The sequence below is a fragment of the Urtica dioica genome, chromosome 8, assembly GCF_054948205.1.
Source record: "Urtica dioica subsp. dioica isolate 48M chromosome 8, U.dioica_male_clone48M_v1_H2, whole genome shotgun sequence".
NCBI lineage: Eukaryota > Viridiplantae > Streptophyta > Magnoliopsida > Rosales > Urticaceae > Urtica > Urtica dioica.
The window spans coordinates 2,972,927-2,994,636 of NC_142763.1; the positions used below are offsets into that span (position 1 = coordinate 2,972,927).

General features: G+C 37.3%; 3 protein-coding genes across 5 annotated transcripts; all 3 read left to right on the plus strand.

Moving 5' to 3' along the window:
• The first annotated feature begins 4,939 nt into the window (after positions 1–4,939).
• On the plus strand, positions 4,940–7,688 carry LOC149387282 (zinc knuckle (CCHC-type) family protein). Of its 2 annotated transcripts, none has more exons than XM_089624337.1 (4): positions 4,940–5,036; positions 6,193–6,377; positions 6,586–6,681; positions 6,853–7,688. In XM_089624337.1, the coding sequence occupies exons 2-4, from the start codon at positions 6,253–6,255 to the stop codon at positions 7,436–7,438; spliced, it is 807 nt and encodes a 268-aa protein (XP_089480463.1). In that variant the 5' UTR covers positions 4,940–5,036; positions 6,193–6,252; the 3' UTR covers positions 7,439–7,688. The 2 variants fall into 2 exon arrangements, with proteins under 2 accessions (XP_089480463.1, XP_089480462.1); XM_089624336.1 differs by having other exon boundaries at positions 4,966–5,036; positions 5,925–6,377.
• Positions 7,689–9,057: 1,369 nt separating this feature from the next.
• On the plus strand, positions 9,058–16,477 carry NERD (GW repeat- and PHD finger-containing protein NERD). The gene is made up of 10 exons (XM_089623976.1): positions 9,058–10,773; positions 10,877–10,956; positions 11,116–11,297; positions 11,706–12,624; positions 12,727–12,854; positions 13,337–13,396; positions 13,483–13,533; positions 13,878–13,948; positions 14,162–14,310; positions 14,434–16,477. Exons 1-10 carry the CDS (start codon positions 9,257–9,259, stop codon positions 16,236–16,238), a joined length of 4,962 nt encoding a protein of 1,653 aa, XP_089480102.1. The 5' UTR covers positions 9,058–9,256; the 3' UTR covers positions 16,239–16,477.
• A 3,011-nt stretch (positions 16,478–19,488) lies between these two features.
• LOC149387284 (uncharacterized) lies at positions 19,489–21,293 on the plus strand. Of its 2 annotated transcripts, none has more exons than XM_089623832.1 (5): positions 19,489–19,783; positions 19,958–20,100; positions 20,169–20,271; positions 20,741–20,906; positions 20,985–21,293. In XM_089623832.1, the coding sequence occupies exons 2-5, from the start codon at positions 19,963–19,965 to the stop codon at positions 20,992–20,994; spliced, it is 417 nt and encodes a 138-aa protein (XP_089479958.1). In that variant the 5' UTR covers positions 19,489–19,783; positions 19,958–19,962; the 3' UTR covers positions 20,995–21,293. The 2 variants fall into 2 exon arrangements, with proteins under 2 accessions (XP_089479958.1, XP_089479959.1); XM_089623833.1 differs by having other exon boundaries at positions 19,963–20,100.
• The last annotated feature ends 417 nt before the right edge of the window (positions 21,294–21,710 follow it).

The following is a 21,710-nucleotide window of genomic DNA, read 5'->3' on the forward strand; positions in this document are numbered from 1 at the left end:
TTTCAACAATAATTCATATGATGACACTTCTTGAATATGAGGATATGAGGAAGCATAAGAGACTTTAAAGTTTGTGTTTTGGGTGTGCCAATACATATATATGTATGTAACTTAGGAAAATGCCTTGTTATGAAATGTATCTTAATTGGCTGTATCGACGGCCATTAGTCAGTCCTTTCCTTATATGTTTGAAGTAGAGTATGGTAAAGATATACAGGACGTTGAATTAGCATTAAAACCCGCGATTCAATGTGACTCCATTCAATACACTAGAGAATGAATGATATAAAAAAAAATAATATATTAAAACTTCGTGACTTGAATTTTTGCACAGAAAAATTAGGAAGTTTTATAGGCCCAGAGAGGGATTCCAAACTTCTGAGGAAAAGGCTAAATGGTTTATTTTTGACACTTTACGCAGAAACTGAGACTGACTAAGACTGTAAGAGTAGGCAGAGATTCTTTCTCTCTCGACCCAAGGCAACCACAAAGGCGGTTCTGTCTCTTCAGTCTTTTTTCACAAATACCCTTTCATTTTATTTATTCTCGCTTAATCTAAAAAAAATATAGAAATAGTTGTCATTTAATGATACTGTAAATCCGAATCACCGCATCAACTAATTTGTTTTGTTCCATGTCCATGCGCTCAATCTATCTAATACTAATCTCTTTACTTGAGATTTTTTTTTTCTTAGAACGGAATAGTACGTTTTGTTTTATATTTCAAACTCGAACATTTTAGTTCCCAGACATTAGTAGAACAAAATTAATGTTCGATGCGCAATGTTTCAGGTCTTTTCGAGAAATGGAGAACATTTAAAATAATTTATATTTACATACACATGCGACCAGTGGAAAAGACAAGAGTTCGAACTCAGGGAGAAGGGCGTATTTATAAAATATAAACAATAAAAAAAAAACTTGGGGTATGTTTAAAAACTTTATTTTCCAGGCGGGTAAATATGAGTAATTATATCAATTCGAACTATAAATAAAAATAGTAAATAATAAAAGTAAAAATGTAAATTTCAAATGTTATGTTGCACCTTTAGAGCATCTTTAATGGTTTGTAGCTTAACAATTGTGAAGACTTGCTAGCAATTAGCAAAAGTTGTAAACTAGTTGCTTACCATTGTTTTGCACTTTATCTACTAGCTTAACTAAGCTACTAGCTTAGCAAAAAAATGGACCAATTTTTTAATTTTTATTTATTTAATAAGTGGGAATTGAATAGAATATAATAATAAAATATTAATTATTGACATGTGGGATAAAGTTAAGCTAAGATAGTGATTTAGCTTACCAATAGAGAACAAATTTGCTTAAATTAGTTGTAGCTTAAATTGCTTATGTGGCAAGTTAAGCAAATATGATATTTGTTTTGCTTACCATTAAAGATGCTCTTAGTCTTCACGTTCCTTCGCATGCCCATGAGGATATATGACCTCTTTCAATTATTTATTTTTATTTAAATTCAATTTGAATTGTGTTTTTTTACGTATTATTCCCTCTCGCTTTTTTTTTAAAAATTTAGCCCCCTTGACAAACTACTCTCCGTCACTTCATTCTTGTTGTACAAGTCGTATATATACGGCACTTTGTTCTTTGTTGTTAACTTAAACCGAAAGTATTTATCCCAAAGCTTTATTGGTACTACTACTAATTGGTAATTGCTAAGTGAAACCTCGTCTTCACTCAAAGAAGATTAGAATCTCTTTTTCTTAGATACTATGAAATCTATAGAAATATTTGCATTCCCTTTATTCGTTAAAACAATTAATTAATTGGTCAATTAGGAAAATAACCAATTTAAACGTTTGATATTGCTAAATAGCTAACGTTTGGTAAATTTTAGATAAATAATAATTTTCATGTATTTATCAACGTAAATCTTAGATAAATAATTACCTCATATATTAGACCGCGTCATTATTTACGATTATTTATTTAAGATTTATTAAAAGTTGGCTATTTAGCAATGTCAAACGTTTAAATTGTAATTTTTTCTAATTTCTGTTAATTATAATATTTGCTATATATTGTGGCCCAAAAGAAGAAGAATAATGAGAATTGCAGTAGTTGTTTCCTTAAAACAAAACAGGTTTATAAAAGTGGGATTAGGGATTGCAAATGAGAAGGTCTTTTTTATTTTATTTTTTATTTTTTTGGTGAAGAATAAAGAGAGTAGTAGAACAGAACGTTTCAGTGGCTCTGTGGAGATTCTGTGCCGCCAAGTTGCATAAGCAAGTGACAGTTATTCTCCCAAGATAATTTCGATAAAAAAAAAAAATTTCTCCCCAGATATTTTTCTTACCTCTAAGAATAATAATGTAACTTGTATATATTATTGCGGCAAAGCTTAATATGCATTGTGAATGACCAACAACTTAGTATGGCCTTATGGGTAATACTTAGTTACTTTTTTTTATTTGTTATTGTATGTTTAAAATATGCTTGATATCAATTTATAATATTATTTAGAGTGAAATTACAAATTTATTTTTGAAGTATTTTGAAAAATTATAAAATTTGTTTCAAAGTTTTTAAAAATGAATTAATAAATATACAAAAAAAGCTAAAATTTTCAAACACATTTTTTGTTATGATATATGTTTATATTAAATTAAAGGAGAGTTAGACATATAGCACATTTAAACTCCTACTCTTTTTACGTTAAAATTATACTTGAAGTTTCTAAAATTTAAGAACATAATAAAAACTCAAGACGCTGTGCGCTGTATCATGGAGACGTATGCACAAGTTAGGTTATTTTTTTATTATTTAAATAATATTATAATTAAAAATAATCATTTAGTTATTTCATGTAGTTTTTTTTTAATTAATTTAAAATTTCGGACAATGTGAATTCTGAGAACTAGTTTGCCAGGAACCGGCCAAACAGTGCAGAACCGGCGGGAATGTTAACAAAATGTTTACACATTATGTAAGAATGAAAATGTTTACTAGTAATTTAATCATATTTATTTTTTATAACGTTTGAATAATTATGTAGGCAATTACTATGTATACTTTAGCTGGCAAGCATGTGCAATTTTACATCGAATGATTGCAATCGATTTTATGCCATCAAATTTTTTATTTAATATATGTAAATAAATAACCTTCAACAAAAGTAGAAGAAATCCATAAATGAAAATTTAGTTTACGTGCATCTTTATCACCAACACATCAAAAATTGGATTTAATATATGTGCATGTAAACAAACAATATACGTATGTAGCACCAAGCCACCGATCACACGCTAATGTACCGTCATTATACTTAATATATTATAATAATAATAATAATATAAACATGCCCAAACGTGACATGAGAATATATATATATATATATATATATATATATATATATATATATATATATAAAATTTATCTGCAAAACAAATAATATTTTCGTGATGATGAAATTTAAGCTTTTGCAGCTTTTGTTACGCAACTGTATATTTGGCCTTGCCCAACTGCTTTAGCAACGGCATTTACGTGACTGACGATAAGATAATTCCTTTTTCTCTCTTTTTTGGGTGCTTTTAAATTTTAATTGGCTTCAACTTGATATTTTGGACAAACCTTTTCAGATGATTAGGAACAATTTCAGTAGAATCTTTTTATTAAACTTGGCGGCCAGTCTTTATAAAAGATCATAGTTGGACTTGGGTCTCATGACTATGCCTTTGTCACAAGTTGTTAATAACTCATTTCATTAACAATACTAATAATAAGAATATAGCTACACCGAATATCAAGCAAAAATAACCAGAAATAATTTTTAAGTGATTTTAAACGTAGAGATTGAACTCTAAACTTCTCGTGTAAAGTCACTTCCCATGGAAGAAGTATTGATGCTCTTTTGCTATTGAGTCATAATAAAGTTAAAATATCAAATCTAAATGTCCTTTCTAAAATATTAATAGTACATGCCTTAAAAAAAAAAAAATCTTAATAGTACGAAATGTAAAATTAATTAATATACTGCATTTAATATTTTAGCATCAATGACCAAATAATTTACTTGCGACTGTATAGAGCTCTCGGAAAATATTTATTCTTCACATCTCTAGCATTATTCTTCTCAACGAATTTTGTACTCAATATGAAGCTTATCTAAGTTAATAATTAAATTAATACGTGTCAAAAATAGAAATAAAAGCAAATACGTGTTATTTTATAAAATACATGTAGGCTCATTATTTTTAAATTAAAACTTCTCGCTCACTCAATTTTCTTTCCCTTTCACATGATATCACCGAGTACATGACGAGAATCCATGCCCGACCTCACTCTGCTGCCACCGCACGTCGTCGCACGGCATGCCACCATTCGCACGACTTTCATTTCATAATTCTCGCCATTTAACGTATTTCAAGCTCACCGACTTGATTTGTGTTATAAGGTTATTTATGATTAATTTTTAATGTCGATTTGTAGATATATATGTAGTTCGATTTGATTTTTTTAGTCGAAGTTGTATGGCCCGATTTCTTGCCGACTGCAGTTGACCACAAACCAAACCGAGGGCATGACCAATTTTTTAAAGTGTGTACCAATTTTTATAAAATTTGTAAAAACAATATTAAATCTTAGTGTGATATATATAAGGATATAACAATAAACTGGATTTAAAAATAACTATTTACAGTTGAAAAAATACTATCCTTATACGGGATTTAAAAAAATCTACTATTTTAAAAAGAAAAAAACTACATCAAAATAACTATTCAAATTTTAAAGATATAACCTAATTTATACATATGTCTCACATGACTTCTTCGCTTTGTCTTAATTAAATTTCTGCTATTTTTATAGTACTGCAAAGGGATTAGTGCTGTAAATTAGAGTTCTTTGTTTTGGGCTCGTTGTACAATGGCCCATATAATAGCCCAAGTCATTGCGGTGTAAAACCCGCCTTTGCCATCACCGTAATAACTGATTTCTATTAGTGGCTCGCCTGTACTTTCTTCTTCTTCTTCTTTCATTCTCTCTATCTCGTCGTAAAATCTATCGACGCGAAATCTCAGGTTCGTACTTATCCTCGTCTTTTTCTCTCATTTCGCTTCCCATTACTTTCCTATGCTTCCAATTGTTAGGCTTAGGGTTCTATTTCGCGCGATTCGAATATAATTATCGGATTCATATATTGTTTTCTGTATTTACCACAATGGGGTTTTATTCTATTTTTTGGTTGTAGGCTGGTTTTAGACTCCGAAATATCGATTTTACATTAGGAAGACGTGTTTGAATACGAGTCTTTATGTGCTTTATCTCGATTTATTTGATTTTGTTTATCCCTAATTCTAGCCAATTCTGTTTCAATATCACCCGCATTTACTATAGCTTCATCGCTAGAACAATATAATTTCATGTAAATTCGGAATGTGTTTCGTTAGAAGCAAATGGTTTAGGCCGAGGGAAACATGCTTAGAAGAACATGAGAAAAGGAAATCGATGGGATTGAAATGGTTAAAATGATTAAGGATTCATACTTTGGGAGTTTGAATGTGTTGCCAAGATTGTATCGTACAATTCACAGTGAACCACGATTATAGTTCAGATGTGTATAAGGAATGTTATTTGGCCGTTCACCTTGAGCCCTCTCAAGGCTGATCTTAGATTTAAGTTATGACTAAGTTATCCTTAGATTTTTTACTTGTTAAAATTACTGTTCTAATATTGCTCTCTGCCCAAATTTGTTCATTGCACGTGTGTCGCGCGAGAGAGACTATTGGAAAATAATGACATTGGAAAGACGATTCAGGCCTATGTGGGGAAACCCACGTTGTGCCTTTGTCCTACATATTGTGTGAACATTACTACTTTTCTTTTATTTCTTTCTCAAACTTACTATTTTCATTATTTACTCATTCTGTGTGCCAAACACTCATGTAATCTTGGGGTCGTACCTGTAGTGTTGATTCTTTGTCAGAGATGCTTGATGTCCTTGTGAAGGATGTGTTTGAAGGAACTGGTAATTGAAAATTTGGGTGGTGAGAACAGTGGTGTGGCTTGTAAATCAGATGGATTCGGTGTTGAAAAACTTTCGTTTTGTTTTTGTGGGGGCATGGTGTTTCTGTTGTGGATGGAAAGTGAGGGGATTTGGAATACGGAATATGGTTTAATGATGGATGTGATCTCGGGTGTGTTGTTGTAATGCCGGTATAGTTGTGATTTGGACAGGAAGGAAGTTGTTGGTTGGGGTGGTTGTGTTGGTGTTGAAGAAGGGTTAGTTGTTTGACGATGAGTTCCGACAGCCAAAGCCGAAGCCGGAGCCGGAGCCGAAGCCCTTTGGATCGTAAGATCCGCTCGGATCGGTTCTCATACCGTGATTCACCGTACCGAAGAGAGTCGCGACGGGGTTTCAGGTTTTCTGTCTAATCCTTTCTCTTTTTTTTGTTATCGTGAATGTATTGCTTTGACGGTTTTGCATTTGTTTTGTGCCATAGCTGGGAAGATTGCATTTGGGACCTTCTTAAGTGCCTTTTTATATCACAAATGAGATGACATCATTTAGTCAACAAAACAAAGAAATTGACATATTTTGTTGCTCTCAACATCTTTTTTTTTTTTCAGCGGTCGTGATGGTCTGTGCAAGAACTGCAAACGCCCTGGCCATTTTGCGAGAGAATGCCCAAACGTGGCAGTTTGTCACAACTGCGATCTTCCCGGGTAAACGAAATCCTCTCCCCTTCCTCCCTCGTACTGTAACCTTGCAACGGTCGTTTAAAGTGGTCTTTATAGCTAGAAATAAGAGGGATTAGGACAGAAATGGGTAAAAAGAGGAAAAGCCGGAGATAAAAAAAAATGACTTCGTAAAAAAAAAAAAAAAATTGGAAGCAGGCACATGGCAGCGGAATGTACGACGAAGGCGGTGTGCTGGAACTGCAGGGAGGCGGGGCACATGGCGAACGAGTGCCCGAACGAGGGGGTGTGCCACACGTGCGGCAAGACGGGGCACCGGGCCCGCGACTGCTCGGCTCCGGCGATGCCAGCTGGCGACACGAGGCTGTGCAACAACTGCTACAAGCACGGCCACATAGCGGTGGACTGCACCAACGACAAGGCCTGCAACAACTGCAGGAAGACGGGTCACCTCGCCCGAGACTGCCCCAACGACCCCGTCTGCAACACCTGCAACGTCTCCGGCCACCTCGCCCGCAACTGCCCCAAGGGAGGAGACCGAGACCACCACCGCCCCCGCTCCGGCGGGCTCGCCGGATTTCGCGGCGGCGCCGCCCACGGTGGCTCCGGCGGAGGGTTCAACAACAGAGACGTTGTGTGTAGGAACTGCCAGCAGCTGGGTCATATGAGCCGGGATTGCGTGGGTCCGTTGATGACCTGTCACAACTGTGGGGGACGGGGACACTTTGCCTACGAGTGCCCTTCTGGGCGCTTCATGGACCAACGCTATTCCAGGAGGTTTTGACGATATAAAAATAGTAGATGTACGTGTCGCTCGGTGTTGTTTGATTGATTGATTACATGGGTGGGGATTATTTTACGAGTGTTTTTTTTTTTTTTTTTTTAATGAATTTGAACTCGAATGATGATATGCACGTATGTGGATTCGGTTTAGGATGTTTTGTTTCGTGTCATGTTTTTGGCGTTATTTGTGTTTGTTGTGCTTGGGACAAAAAAATGTTGGTTATAAATAGAGAATGCATCGAGTTCGATTAGTTGGTGCGACAATTTTTCTGACCTTTAAGGGTGGAAGAGACGTTGAATCGAGAGAGCTTTCGTAAACATGCATTTGTAGGATTATGCCTTGGAAATTTAAAAGTTCGTGTTTGTGGTTAACTTCTGGCAATGAAAGATTCTGTGCTCTCTTTTAGTATATCTTATCATGGGAAGAGAAGTTGATTACCTATTTTGAATGGGTTTTACCCATTTGAGAGTCCGAATTAAGTGTTAACTTTGGTGTCCTTAAAAGTTATATTCTATGGGCAAAACCGTTTGGGTATGGGCAATCTGCTTGAACTATAGAGATTTGTGAAAGTTGGCGTTGGGGTCAAACTCACCTGATAGGTCAAATTTAAATGTTATAATTATTCCTTTGTCAACATAGGTAATTAGTATTTTTAGTTGAATAAATCTTGTAAGAACACGAGGATGAGAGCAATGGTTAATTTTTTTTTTCTTCTGGTTAACTGGGGGTTAACATAGAAATTGAGGGAAGAAACGGAGAGAACTTGTACAAGAATAATGTTGAGGAAACTGGAATTCAATTTGTTTTGTTTCTTCGCAAAATAATTTTAGAAGTTTCCTTGGTAAGAAGATAATTCATTGATTCTGAAATAAAATACGGTAAAAAATCAGCATTATGCATTCATCTTTGCCACTTTAGCAAGCAATGTCAATGTCATGCTTTGATAATTTTGGTAGATATTCTAAAGTAGAACGACTAAAGTGAAATGTTTGCAAAAACTAGGGGCGTAATAATTTTATATAATTTTGGTAACCAGTTTTTATTGGTAAGTGACAGGGATAAAGAAATAATAAGTATAGCGATGAAAAAGTTGGAAAAAATTGTTCACTAATAATTATACAGAATTCTGAATTGTTATTTATTTTTATTTTATTTTTTTAACGGTAAGTAACCAGAAATAGAAAAATGAGACTATAGAAGACCTTCATTTTGGTACATATTAGATAAAAGCATCCATTACAGTAGTTATTTAAGTGAAAAATATAAAACATTGAAGAGTTTTCTGATATACATTTGACAGAAAACTCTCATTAGAAGAACATCTTGTTTATAATGATGAGAGTTTTCTCATTATAAGAATATCTCGTTTCTTTCCGTATTGTCGTCTACTAATTTAACTCGTGGGGTATTCCAAAAATAATTTCAAACATGAGATATTTTTGAAAATTTCAAGTCAATTTGAGATAGTTACGGAACTTCCCCAGTTTTTGTTTTTTTTATGGTATGAGTCGGTATAATAGATACGGTCCATTTTTTCATAGCCCAAGGAGCACAAACAGAGAAACGCCACGCTAACATAGTTTTGGGCATTTTCGTCATTCCATTCCTCGCCCAGCCAAAAACCCCTTCTCGCAATCTCGCACTGTCTCATTCCGTTTCCCTCTCTCTTTCTGTGCGTTCCAGAAATTTCAGTACAACAACAATAAAGAAACGACACCGAAATCGAGCAATACGCTGGAGCCCAAAACCCTAGCCCCTGAATTTCTAGGGTTTCTAATCCCCAATTCGATTTCGCGTCGTTGTCGTCCCTCTTGAGAAATGGACGGAGAAGAAAACCAGACTTCGAAGGTGAGCGTGAGCGAACCTGGAATCGAGGTCGGAAACAAAGAATCGGTCGCCGGAGCGGACGAGGAAGTTCGAGTGGCAGAGTTTCAATGCCAACCCGAACCTGAACCGCGGGCGGAGCCATTTGACGAGCGACTCGGCGGCGAACCGCCGGGAGAATTGGCCGGTACTGTCGGCTCCGACGTGCCTGTAGGAGATGAGACAGATTTGAAAGAGGATGCGAAGGATGATGATGTTGAAGATAACGGAGTGGAAATTGAAGTCGCGGAAGAGAAGGATTCGGAAAAGGAAGTTCGAGAGGATGATAAAAATTCCGAGGAATCGACGGTGGATGTTATTGAAACGGTAGATGCGTCGGAGATGGTAGAGCCGTCGGAAACGGTGCCGGAGAAGGTCAGATGTGATGACGTCACAGAGCCGGCGGCGACGCCAGAGAGAAGCAATTTAGCCGACGTGGCGGCGGAAGAAAGCAAATCGACTCTCGGCGAAGACGATTCTGCTGACGTGACGGCGGCGGCTGTGAGAAGCGATTCAGCTGACGTGGCGTCGGAAGAAAACAAGCTGATACCTGATGAGGAAGAAGAGTTTGAGATAAATCACGGTTTAGTGGATGGCGGTTTGGGCGATGGAGCATCGGAGATGGCTGAGGCTGCTCCGGCGAAGCCTGGTCTGAATGACGTGGCGGCAGAAGAGTCTGGGATGGTACCGGAAGATGGCGGATCCGATGAGGTGGCGGTGATGTCGAGGGAAGAGTTCAAGAAGGTACCGGAAGACAACGGTGTCGCTGAGGTGGCGGCGGCAGAAGTAGAGTCCGAGATGGCACCGGAAGATGGCGGTTCAGTTGATGTAGCGGCGGAGGAAGAGTCTGAGATGGTAACTGGAGATGGCGGTTTCTCTGACCACACGGCAGAGGAAGAGACCGAGATCGTTCCTGAAAATGATGACGTGGAGAAGGCCTCAGAAGAGACCGAGATCGCGCCGGCGAATGAAGGTGGTTTTGCTGACGTGGCTGCAGAGGAGAGCGAGGAGGACAAAGCCGAGTCCGCTGACTTGGCGACTGAAATGGAGGTCGGAGAAGGCGGTTTGGATGATGACCCGCCGACCGAAACGGCTGTGGAAGAGACCGCCCTTGCTGACGTGGCGGAGGAAACGGCCCCGGAGGTGGAAAATGATGATGAGGAAGAAGTGAAGGATGTCGTGGCCGCAGAAGAAGAGGAGGAAGAGTCGCCGGAGGAGGAGGAAGAAGAGGAAGAGGGTGTGAAGGAAGATGAAGAGACTGAGGCAGTGGATGCGATGGATGAGGACAGAGACGAGGCTGAAGCCATGGAAGTTGCAGAGGAAGAAGAAGAAGAGGTGGCGACGAGCCGCGGGAAGAGGAAGAGAGGGAAGAACGCCAAGGCTCCGGCGAGAGCCTCGTCGCGGAAGAAGACTGAAGAGGACGTCTGCTTCATTTGCTTCGACGGCGGCGAGCTCGTCCTCTGCGATCGAAGGTGGTCCAATCGTAATTTCTTCACGCCATTTCGTTTCAAGTGTCTCCAGTGATTTTGAGTCAGGGATTTAACTTTTGTAGCTATTTTGTTTTCTTTTTCTCAGGGGATGCCCTAAGGCCTACCACCCCACGTGCGTTAATCGGGATGATGCGTTCTTTCAATCCAAGGGCCGTTGGAATTGTGGTAAGCTTACGAGTTTTTCATGTAGACCAAAGTACTGAAACGATCTAAGGGCCATTGGAATTGTTGTATAAGCTCGCGTTCTGTATGCTTGCTTATTAATTTAGGACGTTTGTTAGATTTATGGACGTTTGTTCGTCACGTGTGTGTATGTATGTATAGGTTGGCACTTGTGTAGTAACTGTGGGAAGAATGCATATTACATGTGTTACACGTGTACCTTCTCGCTGTGTAAGGCGTGCGTTAAAGGCGGGACGATATTGTGTGTTCGAGGAAACAAAGGATTTTGCGAGACGTGCATGAAAACTGTCAAGCTGATTGAGAAGAATGAGGGAAACGCAAATGTGAGTTAATGCCTTTCACTCCTTGTTTAATTGTACTCTTATTTTGATTATTTATTAATAGTGCAATTTCCAGTGGAATGGATTTGTATTCGCCTTTGCTTATACAACATTTCCAAAACTATGGACAAGAATCCACGAGTTGGTGTTCCGTCAGTTTATATCTAGTCATTATCGTCAGTTTTAACCCCTTGTTGAGTATATTATTTCAACACTAAGGTTAATACATTTATTTGAACAGATCCTTTTGTGATTTTGAAGTTTGTGTTCATCTCTGTCTGCGCTTTGAAGTTATAAATTCAGGCCTACTTCACTTTTCCCATTGATTTACTGCATCGCAGTCTAGTTCATTTTTTTTTTTTTTTTTGACAAACGCAGTCTAGTTAATTTATTTTATTGATTATTTTGCAGGACAATGTGAATTTTGACGACAAGAGTAGCTGGGAATATCTCTTCAAAGATTACTATACGGACTTGAAAGAGAAGCTATCCTTGAAACAAAGTGAGATTGCTGATGCCAAAAATCCGTGGAAAGGATCCGATTCACACACGAATAAGCAGGAATCAGCTGACGAAGCTTTCGACCCAAGCAACGCTGGTGGCTCAGATACAGATGGCTCATCGGGTAACTTGGGATCTAGCAACAGTAAAAGAAGGAAGCCTAAGAAACGCGCAAAGGCCCGTCCCAAAGACAAAGAATCGCGAAGAAAAGCCACTAAGTTTGAGGGGATATCAGTTGACGATGGTAGCGATTGGGCGTCAAAAGAGCTGTTGGAGTTTGTTATGCATATGAGAGACGGCGATGCCTCGGTCCTGTCTCAGTTCGATGTACAAGCTCTTTTGTTGGAGTACATAAAGAGAAACAAACTCCGCGATCCTCGCAGGAAGAGCCAGATAATTTGTGACCCGAGGCTACAGAACATTTTTGGAAAACCGCGGGTCGGGCATTTCGAAATGTTGAAGTTGCTCGAGTCCCATTTTCTCATAAAAGAGGACTCCCACGTGGAAAATCTTCAGGGAAATGCCGTCGATACAGAAACTAGCCATTTGGAGGCCGATGGGAACTCTGATACGCCCGGAAAGTCGAGTAAAGAGAGGAAACGTAAAAGTCGCCGTAAGGGTGACGCGAAAGGGCCTCAATATAATCTCGATGATTATGCCGCCATTGATACCCACAATATTAATTTAATTTACTTGAGACGTAACTTGGTTGAGGATCTGATTGACGATGCTGAAAATTTTCAAAATCAAGCTGTTGGGTCATTTGTGAGGATAAGAATTGCCGGTAATAATCAAAAGCAGGACTTGTATCGGCTGGTCCCAGTTGTAGGTAAAGTAAAAAAGAAAATAAGGTTTACTCTCTCCTATTTTCACTACAGCTATTACGAGCTAAATCTTAAATGGCCTAATTTTTTATATATAATTTGAACAGGTACATCCAAAGCTGCTGAACCATATAAAGTAGGCAAGAAAACAACGGATACATGTCTAGAAATATTAAACTTAAACAAGACTGAGACTGTGGCAATGGATCTCATCTCAAATCAAGAGTTCACTGAGGTAATATATCTTCCCAACCTTTTTACTTAATGCTATAAAGTCTATCGGGTCTTAAACATGAATGTTTATTTTTCAAATGACATTGGTTTTACTAGAATAAGATACCTGAGTTCCTACAACCGCATTGAAGTTTGTCGCCTTAAATTCTTATTTTGTTGCTTTTTTCAAAGAGTATAGATAGTAAGTAGGACAGGTCAGTGAATTACTGTCTGTGCATGTATCCTTTAATTTTAATCGAGATTCCTCTTCTTCTTCTTCTTCTTCTTCTTTTTTTTTTTTTTTTTTTTTTTTTTTTGTTGTTAAACAAATATCATTAAAAAATTACACACACAAAAAGAGACATATATTATATCTAAGAAATTCCGAACGTTGGTACAGGTTAGGATTATGGAGTGTAACGTCTATTCCGTCCTTTGTTTATAATTTTTATCTTTATCTTTTTACTGCTGTAAGATAACAAAATATTTTCCTCTTATTGTCAGGAGGAGTGCAAGAGATTGCGTCAGAGCATAAAATGTGGACTTATTAACCGGCTGAGAGTGGTAGCTATATTGTCTTCAATTATTTCCATTTTCTTTTTTTATTGTAACCCAAGACTCTTCTGAAAGAATTGTAACCTTCTCTACAGGGTGATGTTCAAGAAAAAGCGATAGCTCTTCAAGCTGCCAGGGTCAAAGATGTAAGATCCTTTTTTTAAAAATATTATTGTAATTATTTGTCTCTTGTATCTTAATAACAACAACAAAAAAGCATAAAATTTATTTGAGGATTCCTTAACAGTTAACAGTAATAATGACTCTATCTTTAGTGTATATAATAAGAATAGTGTCTGATCATCAAAAAAAAAAAAAGATTAAGATCCCATTGTCCTCAAAGTTTCTAACTTTTATGGTTAGCTTTCTGCGTGAAGTGAACTTATTCTATATTTCCTCTGTTTTTCTCGCTGGCTTTACTTTTGGACATCAGGGTTTTGTGTATTAATGTTTTGATGATTATAATAATTTATTTATTGATCTCATGCAGTGGCTGGAGTCTGAAATTGTGCGGTTTAGCCATCTTCGTGATCGGGCTAGTGATCTCGGAAAGAAGAAGGAATATCCTTTTTGTTGTTTATTTTAAAATTGTTCTAGGTAGTAGCTTATTACCTGCTGGGTCTTAATGGCATGCAAAATCTTCAAAAATACATACAATTGGATTATTATTACCGCATATATCTAACGTGACAGCTAAACCCGGACCCCATGAGAAGTAGTATTGTAGAACTTGTGCATCTAGACATATTTGTGCAGTCCTTGACTGAACTTCACACTCAGAGAATGTGTTGAAAAATTGCAACTTCTGAAGTCCCAAGAGGAACGCCAACGCAGATTAGAAGAAATTCCAGAAATTCATACGGACCCAAAGATGGATCCAAGTTTCGAGTCCGAAGAAGAGGAAGCAGATGATAAAAAACGAGGTCTGTTTGTTTTACTTTCTCCTCCACATAATTTATTTGCTAACCAACTTAAGTAACTACCCATGGTTGAGAAAAGAAAAACTACACACAACCCTTATGATCATACGATACATGTTTACGCAGAAAGCTTCGCAAAGTCGAGAAGCTCTAGCTTTGGCAGGAGAGGAAGAGAGCCAATTTCTCCCCGGAAAGGCGGATCTAGTGAGGCTTGGAGTGGGAACAGGAGTTATTCCAATTCCACCACAAGTCCGGAACGAAGCAGGAACATGAATTATATCAATTCCAGCAGAAGTCCGGAACGAAGCAGGAATATGAATTATTCCAATTCCAACAGGAGTCCGGAACGAAGCAGGAACATGAATTATTCCCATTCCAGCACAAGTCCGGAACTGAGCAGGAACGTGAGCTATTCCAATTCCAGCCCAAGTCCCGAACTAAGCAGGAACTTTTCTGGTAGAGGGTTCTCTGCAAAAGTGAAGGAAAATACCGGAGCTGGTGAGATAGCAAACGATCTGTGGAACAACGGAAGAGACAGAGAGTTGCAACAATCGAATAATTGGGACAAACAAACAGGTTCAAGGAGCGCTCGGTCTGAATCATCTCACTTAGAAAACAAGGCTGTCTCGACGGGAGTTTCCGAACCGGCTCCTAAAATCAACGAATCTGAGAAAGTCTGGAACTACAAGGACCCGTCTGGAAAAACCCAGGGACCGTTTTCCATTGTGCAGCTACGAAAATGGAACGCCACCGGTTATTTCCCGGCGAATCTCACGATTTGGAAACAAACCGAGAACCCAGACGAGGACTCGCTAGCTTTGACGGACGTGTTAGATGGAAAAATCCAGAAAGACAAGCCTCAGTCTCAGTTATCACAGAACATAGCACACCCATCGCCGCTGCAGTCGAACAAGCTTCAAGCCGGGGCAGAAAGCTGGAGATCTCAAAACGAAACCGGTTCTTTCACAGGGAAGGTGGCGATAACTCCTCCGAAGCCGGTCGAGATCCCGAAGCATTCTTCTTCCGAAAAATGGGCCTCCTCGACGAATCTCCCGTCTCCCACCCCGTCTCAGACTCAGAACCCCGCGGGCCCACCCAAGGCCCAACAACCCCGCGAGAGCAGATGGTCGGCCAATCCCGAGCCGAACTCGGCCCCGGTTCTGAACCACGACATTCAGAGCGTGGTGTCGAATCTGCAGAGCCTGGTTCAGTCGGTGGCGAGCCATCTCCCTCCAGCTGAGACTCAAGGGTGGGTCAAACCGGAGATGATGGTGTCGACCCCGACCCCCGCCGGCGAATCCCAGCACCACCAGCCATGGAGAGTCGCCTCCGCTCCGCCTCCGGCGGCCCAGAACGTCGAACAACCGAACAACGCCCTCCACTGGAACGACGCCCCTCAGGGCGGGAATAATTTTCCGGCAACGGCAGTGGCGGCTCCGTCATCCGAACCTTGGAGACCGACCGCTCCTCCGCCCCAGAACCCCGGGTGGGGCCCAGCCCCCGTGCCCTCGAACCAGAACATGGGGTGGGGTCCGCCACCGCAGAACCCGAACGCGAACTGGGGAGTCCCCCCCGGAAACTCGGGGTGGGGTCCGCCTCCGGGCCCGAACCCGGCGCCGGCGCCCGGCCCGGGGTGGGGCCCGCCGCCGGCCATGAATACGGCGGGCCAGGGGTGGGGGCCGCCGGGGAACGGGAACCCGGCAGGCGGATGGGGACCGGAGAGGAGCCACGGCTCGGACAGGTTCGGGAGCAATCAAGATTCCGGCTATGGCGGTGGAAATCAGTGGAACAACAGACCGCCATTCGGTGGCGGCGGCGGTGGCGGTGGCGGTGGCGGGTCGAGGCCTCCGTTCAGAGGGCAGAGAGTGTGTAAGTTTCACGAGAGTGGGCATTGCAAGAAAGGAGCTTCTTGTGACTATCTCCACACTTGATGAGAGAAACCAAAGGGAGTTCCTTCTAATTTTATAGATTATGATGTTGATGCTGAGTCTAACACACCACCACCCTCTGAATTTTGTTGAATGTATAGTTTTCTAAATTTCAAAGTTTTTTTTTTTTTTTTTTTTTTTCAAGGTTATAGAACTGTGCAGTGTAGCAGCTCGCCAATTTTTAGTTATATTTTAGTGTATTTGGTTTACAATTTGAAGATGAAATATTAGATGTTAATTTATCTCGACTGTGAAATGGATTTGTTATTTGATCTTTAGAAAGGCCAAGGTTAGCCAGCTACCAAAAATAATCAATAAAATTGAGTTTCAACTTTCAACTATAATTGTTTTGAATTCCGTTTTGTTAACATTTTTCTCTCTCTTGCTGATTAATGAAAGAGAAATTTCATTAATTGGGCTTAATAAGCATTAAATATCAAGATTAGACCATAATGTTTAAAAGTATCTAAATATGGATTTTTGGACACATTTTGTACCAAAATACCCCTGATTCAAAAAACTCATATTTTTTTTCTCATTTTCAAATCATTTTCATCACAATTCTTTTCATCTTCGAATTGGTTGCGCTAGGATCGTACATTATAATGTGTATGAATTTTATCGTACATTATAATGTACGATGTCGTACGATGCGATACGATACATTATAATGTACGATAAAATTCATACACATTATAATGTACGATATCGTACGATGCTGTACGATGTCGTACGATGAGATACGATGCCGTACGATGTCGTACGATGAGATACGATGCCGTACGATGAGCTCGACCAATTCGAAAATGAAAAGAATTGTGATGAAAATGAGAGGAAAAATATGAGTTTTTTTAATCAATGATATTTTGGTCCAAAAGTCCATATTTAGATATTTTTAAACATTAGGATCTAATCTTGATATTTAATGGCTTATTAAGCCCAATTAATGAAATTTCTCAAATGAAAAGCCTTTTTTGTGCATTGTGCTGTCCCTAAACAAGGTTTTTTTTTTTTTTTTTTTATAGTCGTATTTTTTTTTTTCGTTTAATATTAAACTATTTAGTGAAGTCTTATCAAATCGCGTAAGGAACTTGAAACATATTTATCAAATACAATAATTTATAAATTTGATATTAAAGTTAATTAGCTATGTTCTAACTCTAAAAACAATGAATTAATGTATATTAGTTATAAATTTTAAGAAGATAATTTAATTACGTTTTTTTATTGTGTTTTAAGTTGTTACTTCACGTGAGTTTCAGATTTAAAAATATATCTATATTTTTACGAATGATTAAAATACTGAGAACTATTGTGACCAAGACATTAGTTTGAAACTCTTCATTACTTCATTTTCTATTTGAGAAAAAAAAGGCTTTCGAACTTATCCCACTATTGGTATAAACATAAAATAAATTAGTAATTAGGCCAATAGTCAATAGCACACTCTTTTTTTAAAAATAGTCAAAATTTGATTTTATGAAATTAGCTCACGGCCTGCAGTAAATTTATCAACTAAATAGTATATTAAATTTACTTTTTAATTAATTTATTTATTGCGGATCTGATGAACTATTTTTTTCATAAAATGAAACTTTGGCTAAAATTTAAAAAAAAAAACCATGGGATTGGCTAGTTGCAACATTTTTTTTTTTCTAAAATAAACATACATACTACTATATGTAAACTTGTATAAATGACAGTAAAGTCAATATCTTTTTCGGTAAATTAGAGTTCGTGAAAATTGGCTCAAAAGGCATTTAAAAGTGACTTAATTGTCTAGCCCCTTGAGTGATTAGAGGGGTTTGTTTTTCTTTACTTATAATCATTTATAAGCTTGGTTTAGAGTTGTTTATTCGATGTGGGGTTTTTTGAAAGTTGTATAAATGTCTGATTTTGATTATATTGCATCCCACATTCACGCATGTAAAGAAAATTTTGCTTTTGATTGTATTGCAAGTTATATACACGCATGTACTTTTTGCTGTATGTATGATGTACAATATTATTCGTTTGGTTTGATGGTCATGATTTGGTTTCTTTCTTTTATTCTTTAATATGTTTTTATTTTTTATTTATTTTGTTTGTTAATCAACTTTCAACATTAATAAAAAATTAATAATTGACAAATTTAGTAATTGTAAACTCTTAAATTTATCATTTAATTATTTAACAGTATGTAAATATAATATATTAAATATTAATATTTTTTTTGTTTATCTTAATAGTATTATTAATAATACGTCTTTGTACTTATTTTGTTCATTGGAAATCATTCGATAAATTCGGTATTCACCGATTTACTCTTTCAATAACGTGAAATTCATCGGTACAGTTTACTTTTTTCTTTATGAGATACCCCGATAAACTTTTGGTATATCCTGGTATATACCCATAAATCTGAGTTCCGATGCGACATCGGTAACAATATTTCAATCTTTGGTATAAACGCTCAGTAGATTCAATATCGTTTCCAATTATTTTTCTATGTCGCTTCCCTTTTATTATGCATATGTATAAATGACATTAAATTCAATTTCGTATCCGATTCTTTTTTATGTCATTTATTTTTTAATATGTATATGTAAAAAAAAAAAACAGTAAAGCCAATGTCGTTTGCCATTCTATTTTGTGTCGTTTTTTCTTTTATAATGTACATATAAGAATGAGAAGTTTGGTTGTCTATGTGTCCATCAAAGTGAAATTTGATAAATAAAGTAAAAGGAAGATTTCTACATTATTGTGTGTTAATGCATTCAAATGTCATAATACCTTGTCGGTTTTGAATGGTTCTTAGGTGTAACCGCTCAGACCCTAAGGTTATAAAAGGAGACATTTGCTCTCATTCGAAACTCAACTGAGAAACACATATTCTCTCTTCTTATTTCTTTATCTCCGAAATTATTTGTTTTCTATTGTAGTGCGGTGGTTGGTTCTGTTACAGGTTTAGTTCACCGGATAAGTTATGTTGGTGCAAAACTCTTTTCATTCCGTCGTTGTATCTTGTGAGTTAAATTGCTCGTCGATTCCGAGACCTATGAGAATAATGTTCTTCCTGTCTTGTCTTGTCTTGTCTTCATCTTTTCCGTTTATAATATTGTTGTTGTCTTTTATTTATTTTATTTCTTCTACTATCAAGTTTATCTTTTTATTCCCAAAAATAAATATTATTTACATAACATTTCTATTAGAAGGGTATTTTTTTTTTTTTTAATTTTACATATATTTCAAATTGCCGACATGTACCAAAGAGAATTTATACAGAAAACAAAATTTTCCATGAGATTTCACGCTCGACTAATCTTCCAGATATCTCTCTCCCGCTTGGTCTCCGTCGCCGACCATCGCTCTTCGTCTAGGCTTCTCTCTCCGCCGTGAGTCACCGCGCCGTCTACGTGTCTGCGTCTCTGATTCTGGATCATAGCCCAAAAACCCTACTCTTTCTAGTACTGGCATTTTTGAATAATCGATTTCTTATATATTCTTCTTCTCGGCATCTCTCTCACGCTCTGAACTCGACGAAGCTCTCAAGTCCCTGACGAAACCAGGTATTTTTTATTATTTGTTTTATTGATTTCCAGAATTTCGGTTTGTTGTTTACTTCCACTACATTAGGATTAATACTCGTCTTTATTTTATGTTCGTGTTTTTAAGCCCTTTGAATTCATTATGCTTTCTCTTATCTGTCATTCATATGAAAATTGAAAACATTATACAAATAGGATAAATGGAAAAGCAAATTGAAAGCTCCAGAATTAAAGTGAATAGCCGCCGTAGAGGCGAAACAGATCAATTTCAAGAAATTTTGAAGACTAACAGCCTCGAAGATCTGAGCTGGCTTTGTTCCTTGTCTGAATCCGAGCTTGTAAGTACTTCACAGATTTTGTTGTTTTTGTATGCTTAGTGATGAATAACATTAATAATTTGGTGCAGGATATGATTATCAGCTTGAAAATGCTGGCAGTCCAACACCCGAAAATGATTAAACATGAAAAGTATGCTCAAAAGTTCGATTTGAAGCTGCTTCGGGCTCTTGGTATGTCATTCTAAAGCAAGAACATGATGAATGGAATGATATTGATAATTGTCAAGAAATAGTCCTTTTTATAGGATCCGTGAATATCATGAACACAAGTAGAGTCTTACTAAGACAGTAAATTACTAATTGTGCCCTAATTCGGGGTCTTAAAGTTGATCCGAATTGTCAAGAAATAGTTTTGACGCTTTCATCGATCTCCCTAACTTTGCTTATTAGGACCCATGAATGTTATGAAGACAAAGTAGATATTGATCTGTACAGCTGGACTACGTATTAAATTATGAAACTGATTGGTAATCAAATTCTCTCGTAAGCCTAGAGACGATTGGGCGCTAGTTGAGAGTCTTAAAATTACTTTGAAAGTGTTGAATGTAGGTTGTGTTTCTTTTTATTATGAATATCCTAAAATTACACTTGCATTGTAATCTCACTTGCATTGCATTGCATTTTTTTTTTTATTGAACAGCGTTCGTTCTAATGAAAGACAACAAAGAGAAACTAGACGTGCTTGAGTCTCGATCGTGTATTGATTCGTGTAATCTATTAAAAGTTGATAATGAAAAGCTTTTGGAGGAGGAAGAGATCAAAGAATGTTTAGGTGTTGCTAACTCAAGAAAGCGACGATTACAAAGGTCAGTTAAATTCTCTTGATTCCATGTTGTTAATTATACTTCTCTGGCTCATGATATCGATTTGTGCCATGTAAACAGGAAAACATAGATGGAGAGATATTGCTGAGTTTTTTTTAGTATTTTTTGCCATGAGAGCTGGTACTGCAAAAAACGGTGCTTCTTGCGATTATCTCTACACTTGGGAAAGGACGTTTCTTAACATACCACCCTTTAATTTTGTTGAATGTATTGTTGCTTTTTTAAAAGTTTAAACGGGTATTATTTTTATAGGTTATAGAACTGTGCAGGGTTGCACCAATTTTGATGAATGTTTATGATGAAATATCAGCTGATAATTTATATCTACTGTAGTGATTAATGAATAGCCCTTCCTGTGCAAACTTTCAATATATTCCAACCGTTAATAAGTCACCAAGATCATACTAGAGTTCCAGGTTCAAAAACATTTCTATGTTTGTCGAGTTCGAATTACAGTGAAAATAAATTATTATATTTATAAAAAAAAAAAACAAAAAAAAACAGCAAGATAGTTAGATTACAGTATATTTTATCATTTTCCTAATATTCCCCCCTCACTTGGAAAACTATCAAGAAATTTATCAAATTAAACACGAGGTTGTATTATTTATATATAGATGAGTTTGACGGTCCTATTTGAATCGCCTGAAACGTAGAATTGGCTTAATTTTTAAGAGAAAAGCGACAATGATCAGCAAAAACGACAAAAAAAAATTCCAGAACTGTGAAAATCAAAAACAAAAATAAACGACGATAAAACGAAAACCATGCCGCGTGTCCCAACAA

Bases quoted from the DNA above. Each gene is read 5' to 3' on its own strand.
- LOC149387282 (XM_089624337.1), top strand. From the start codon at position 6,253: ATGAGTTCCGACAGCCAAAGCCGAAGCCGGAGCCGGAGCCGAAGCCCT. The intron at 6,378-6,585 runs GTTTTCTGTCTA...TTTTTTTTTCAG, and splicing joins GAGTCGCGACGGGGTTTCAG to CGGTCGTGATGGTCTGTGCA. The intron at 6,682-6,852 runs GTAAACGAAATC...AATTGGAAGCAG, and splicing joins CACAACTGCGATCTTCCCGG to GCACATGGCAGCGGAATGTA.
- NERD (XM_089623976.1), top strand. From the start codon at position 9,257: ATGGACGGAGAAGAAAACCAGACTTCGAAGGTGAGCGTGAGCGAACCT. The intron at 12,625-12,726 runs GTAAAGTAAAAA...TAATTTGAACAG, and splicing joins TCGGCTGGTCCCAGTTGTAG to GTACATCCAAAGCTGCTGAA. The intron at 13,949-14,161 runs ATATCCTTTTTG...ACTGAACTTCAC, and splicing joins GATCTCGGAAAGAAGAAGGA to ACTCAGAGAATGTGTTGAAA.
- LOC149387284 (XM_089623832.1), top strand. From the start codon at position 19,963: ATGGAAAAGCAAATTGAAAGCTCCAGAATTAAAGTGAATAGCCGCCGT. The intron at 20,101-20,168 runs GTAAGTACTTCA...AATTTGGTGCAG, and splicing joins CCTTGTCTGAATCCGAGCTT to GATATGATTATCAGCTTGAA. The intron at 20,272-20,740 runs GTATGTCATTCT...TTTATTGAACAG, and splicing joins GAAGCTGCTTCGGGCTCTTG to CGTTCGTTCTAATGAAAGAC.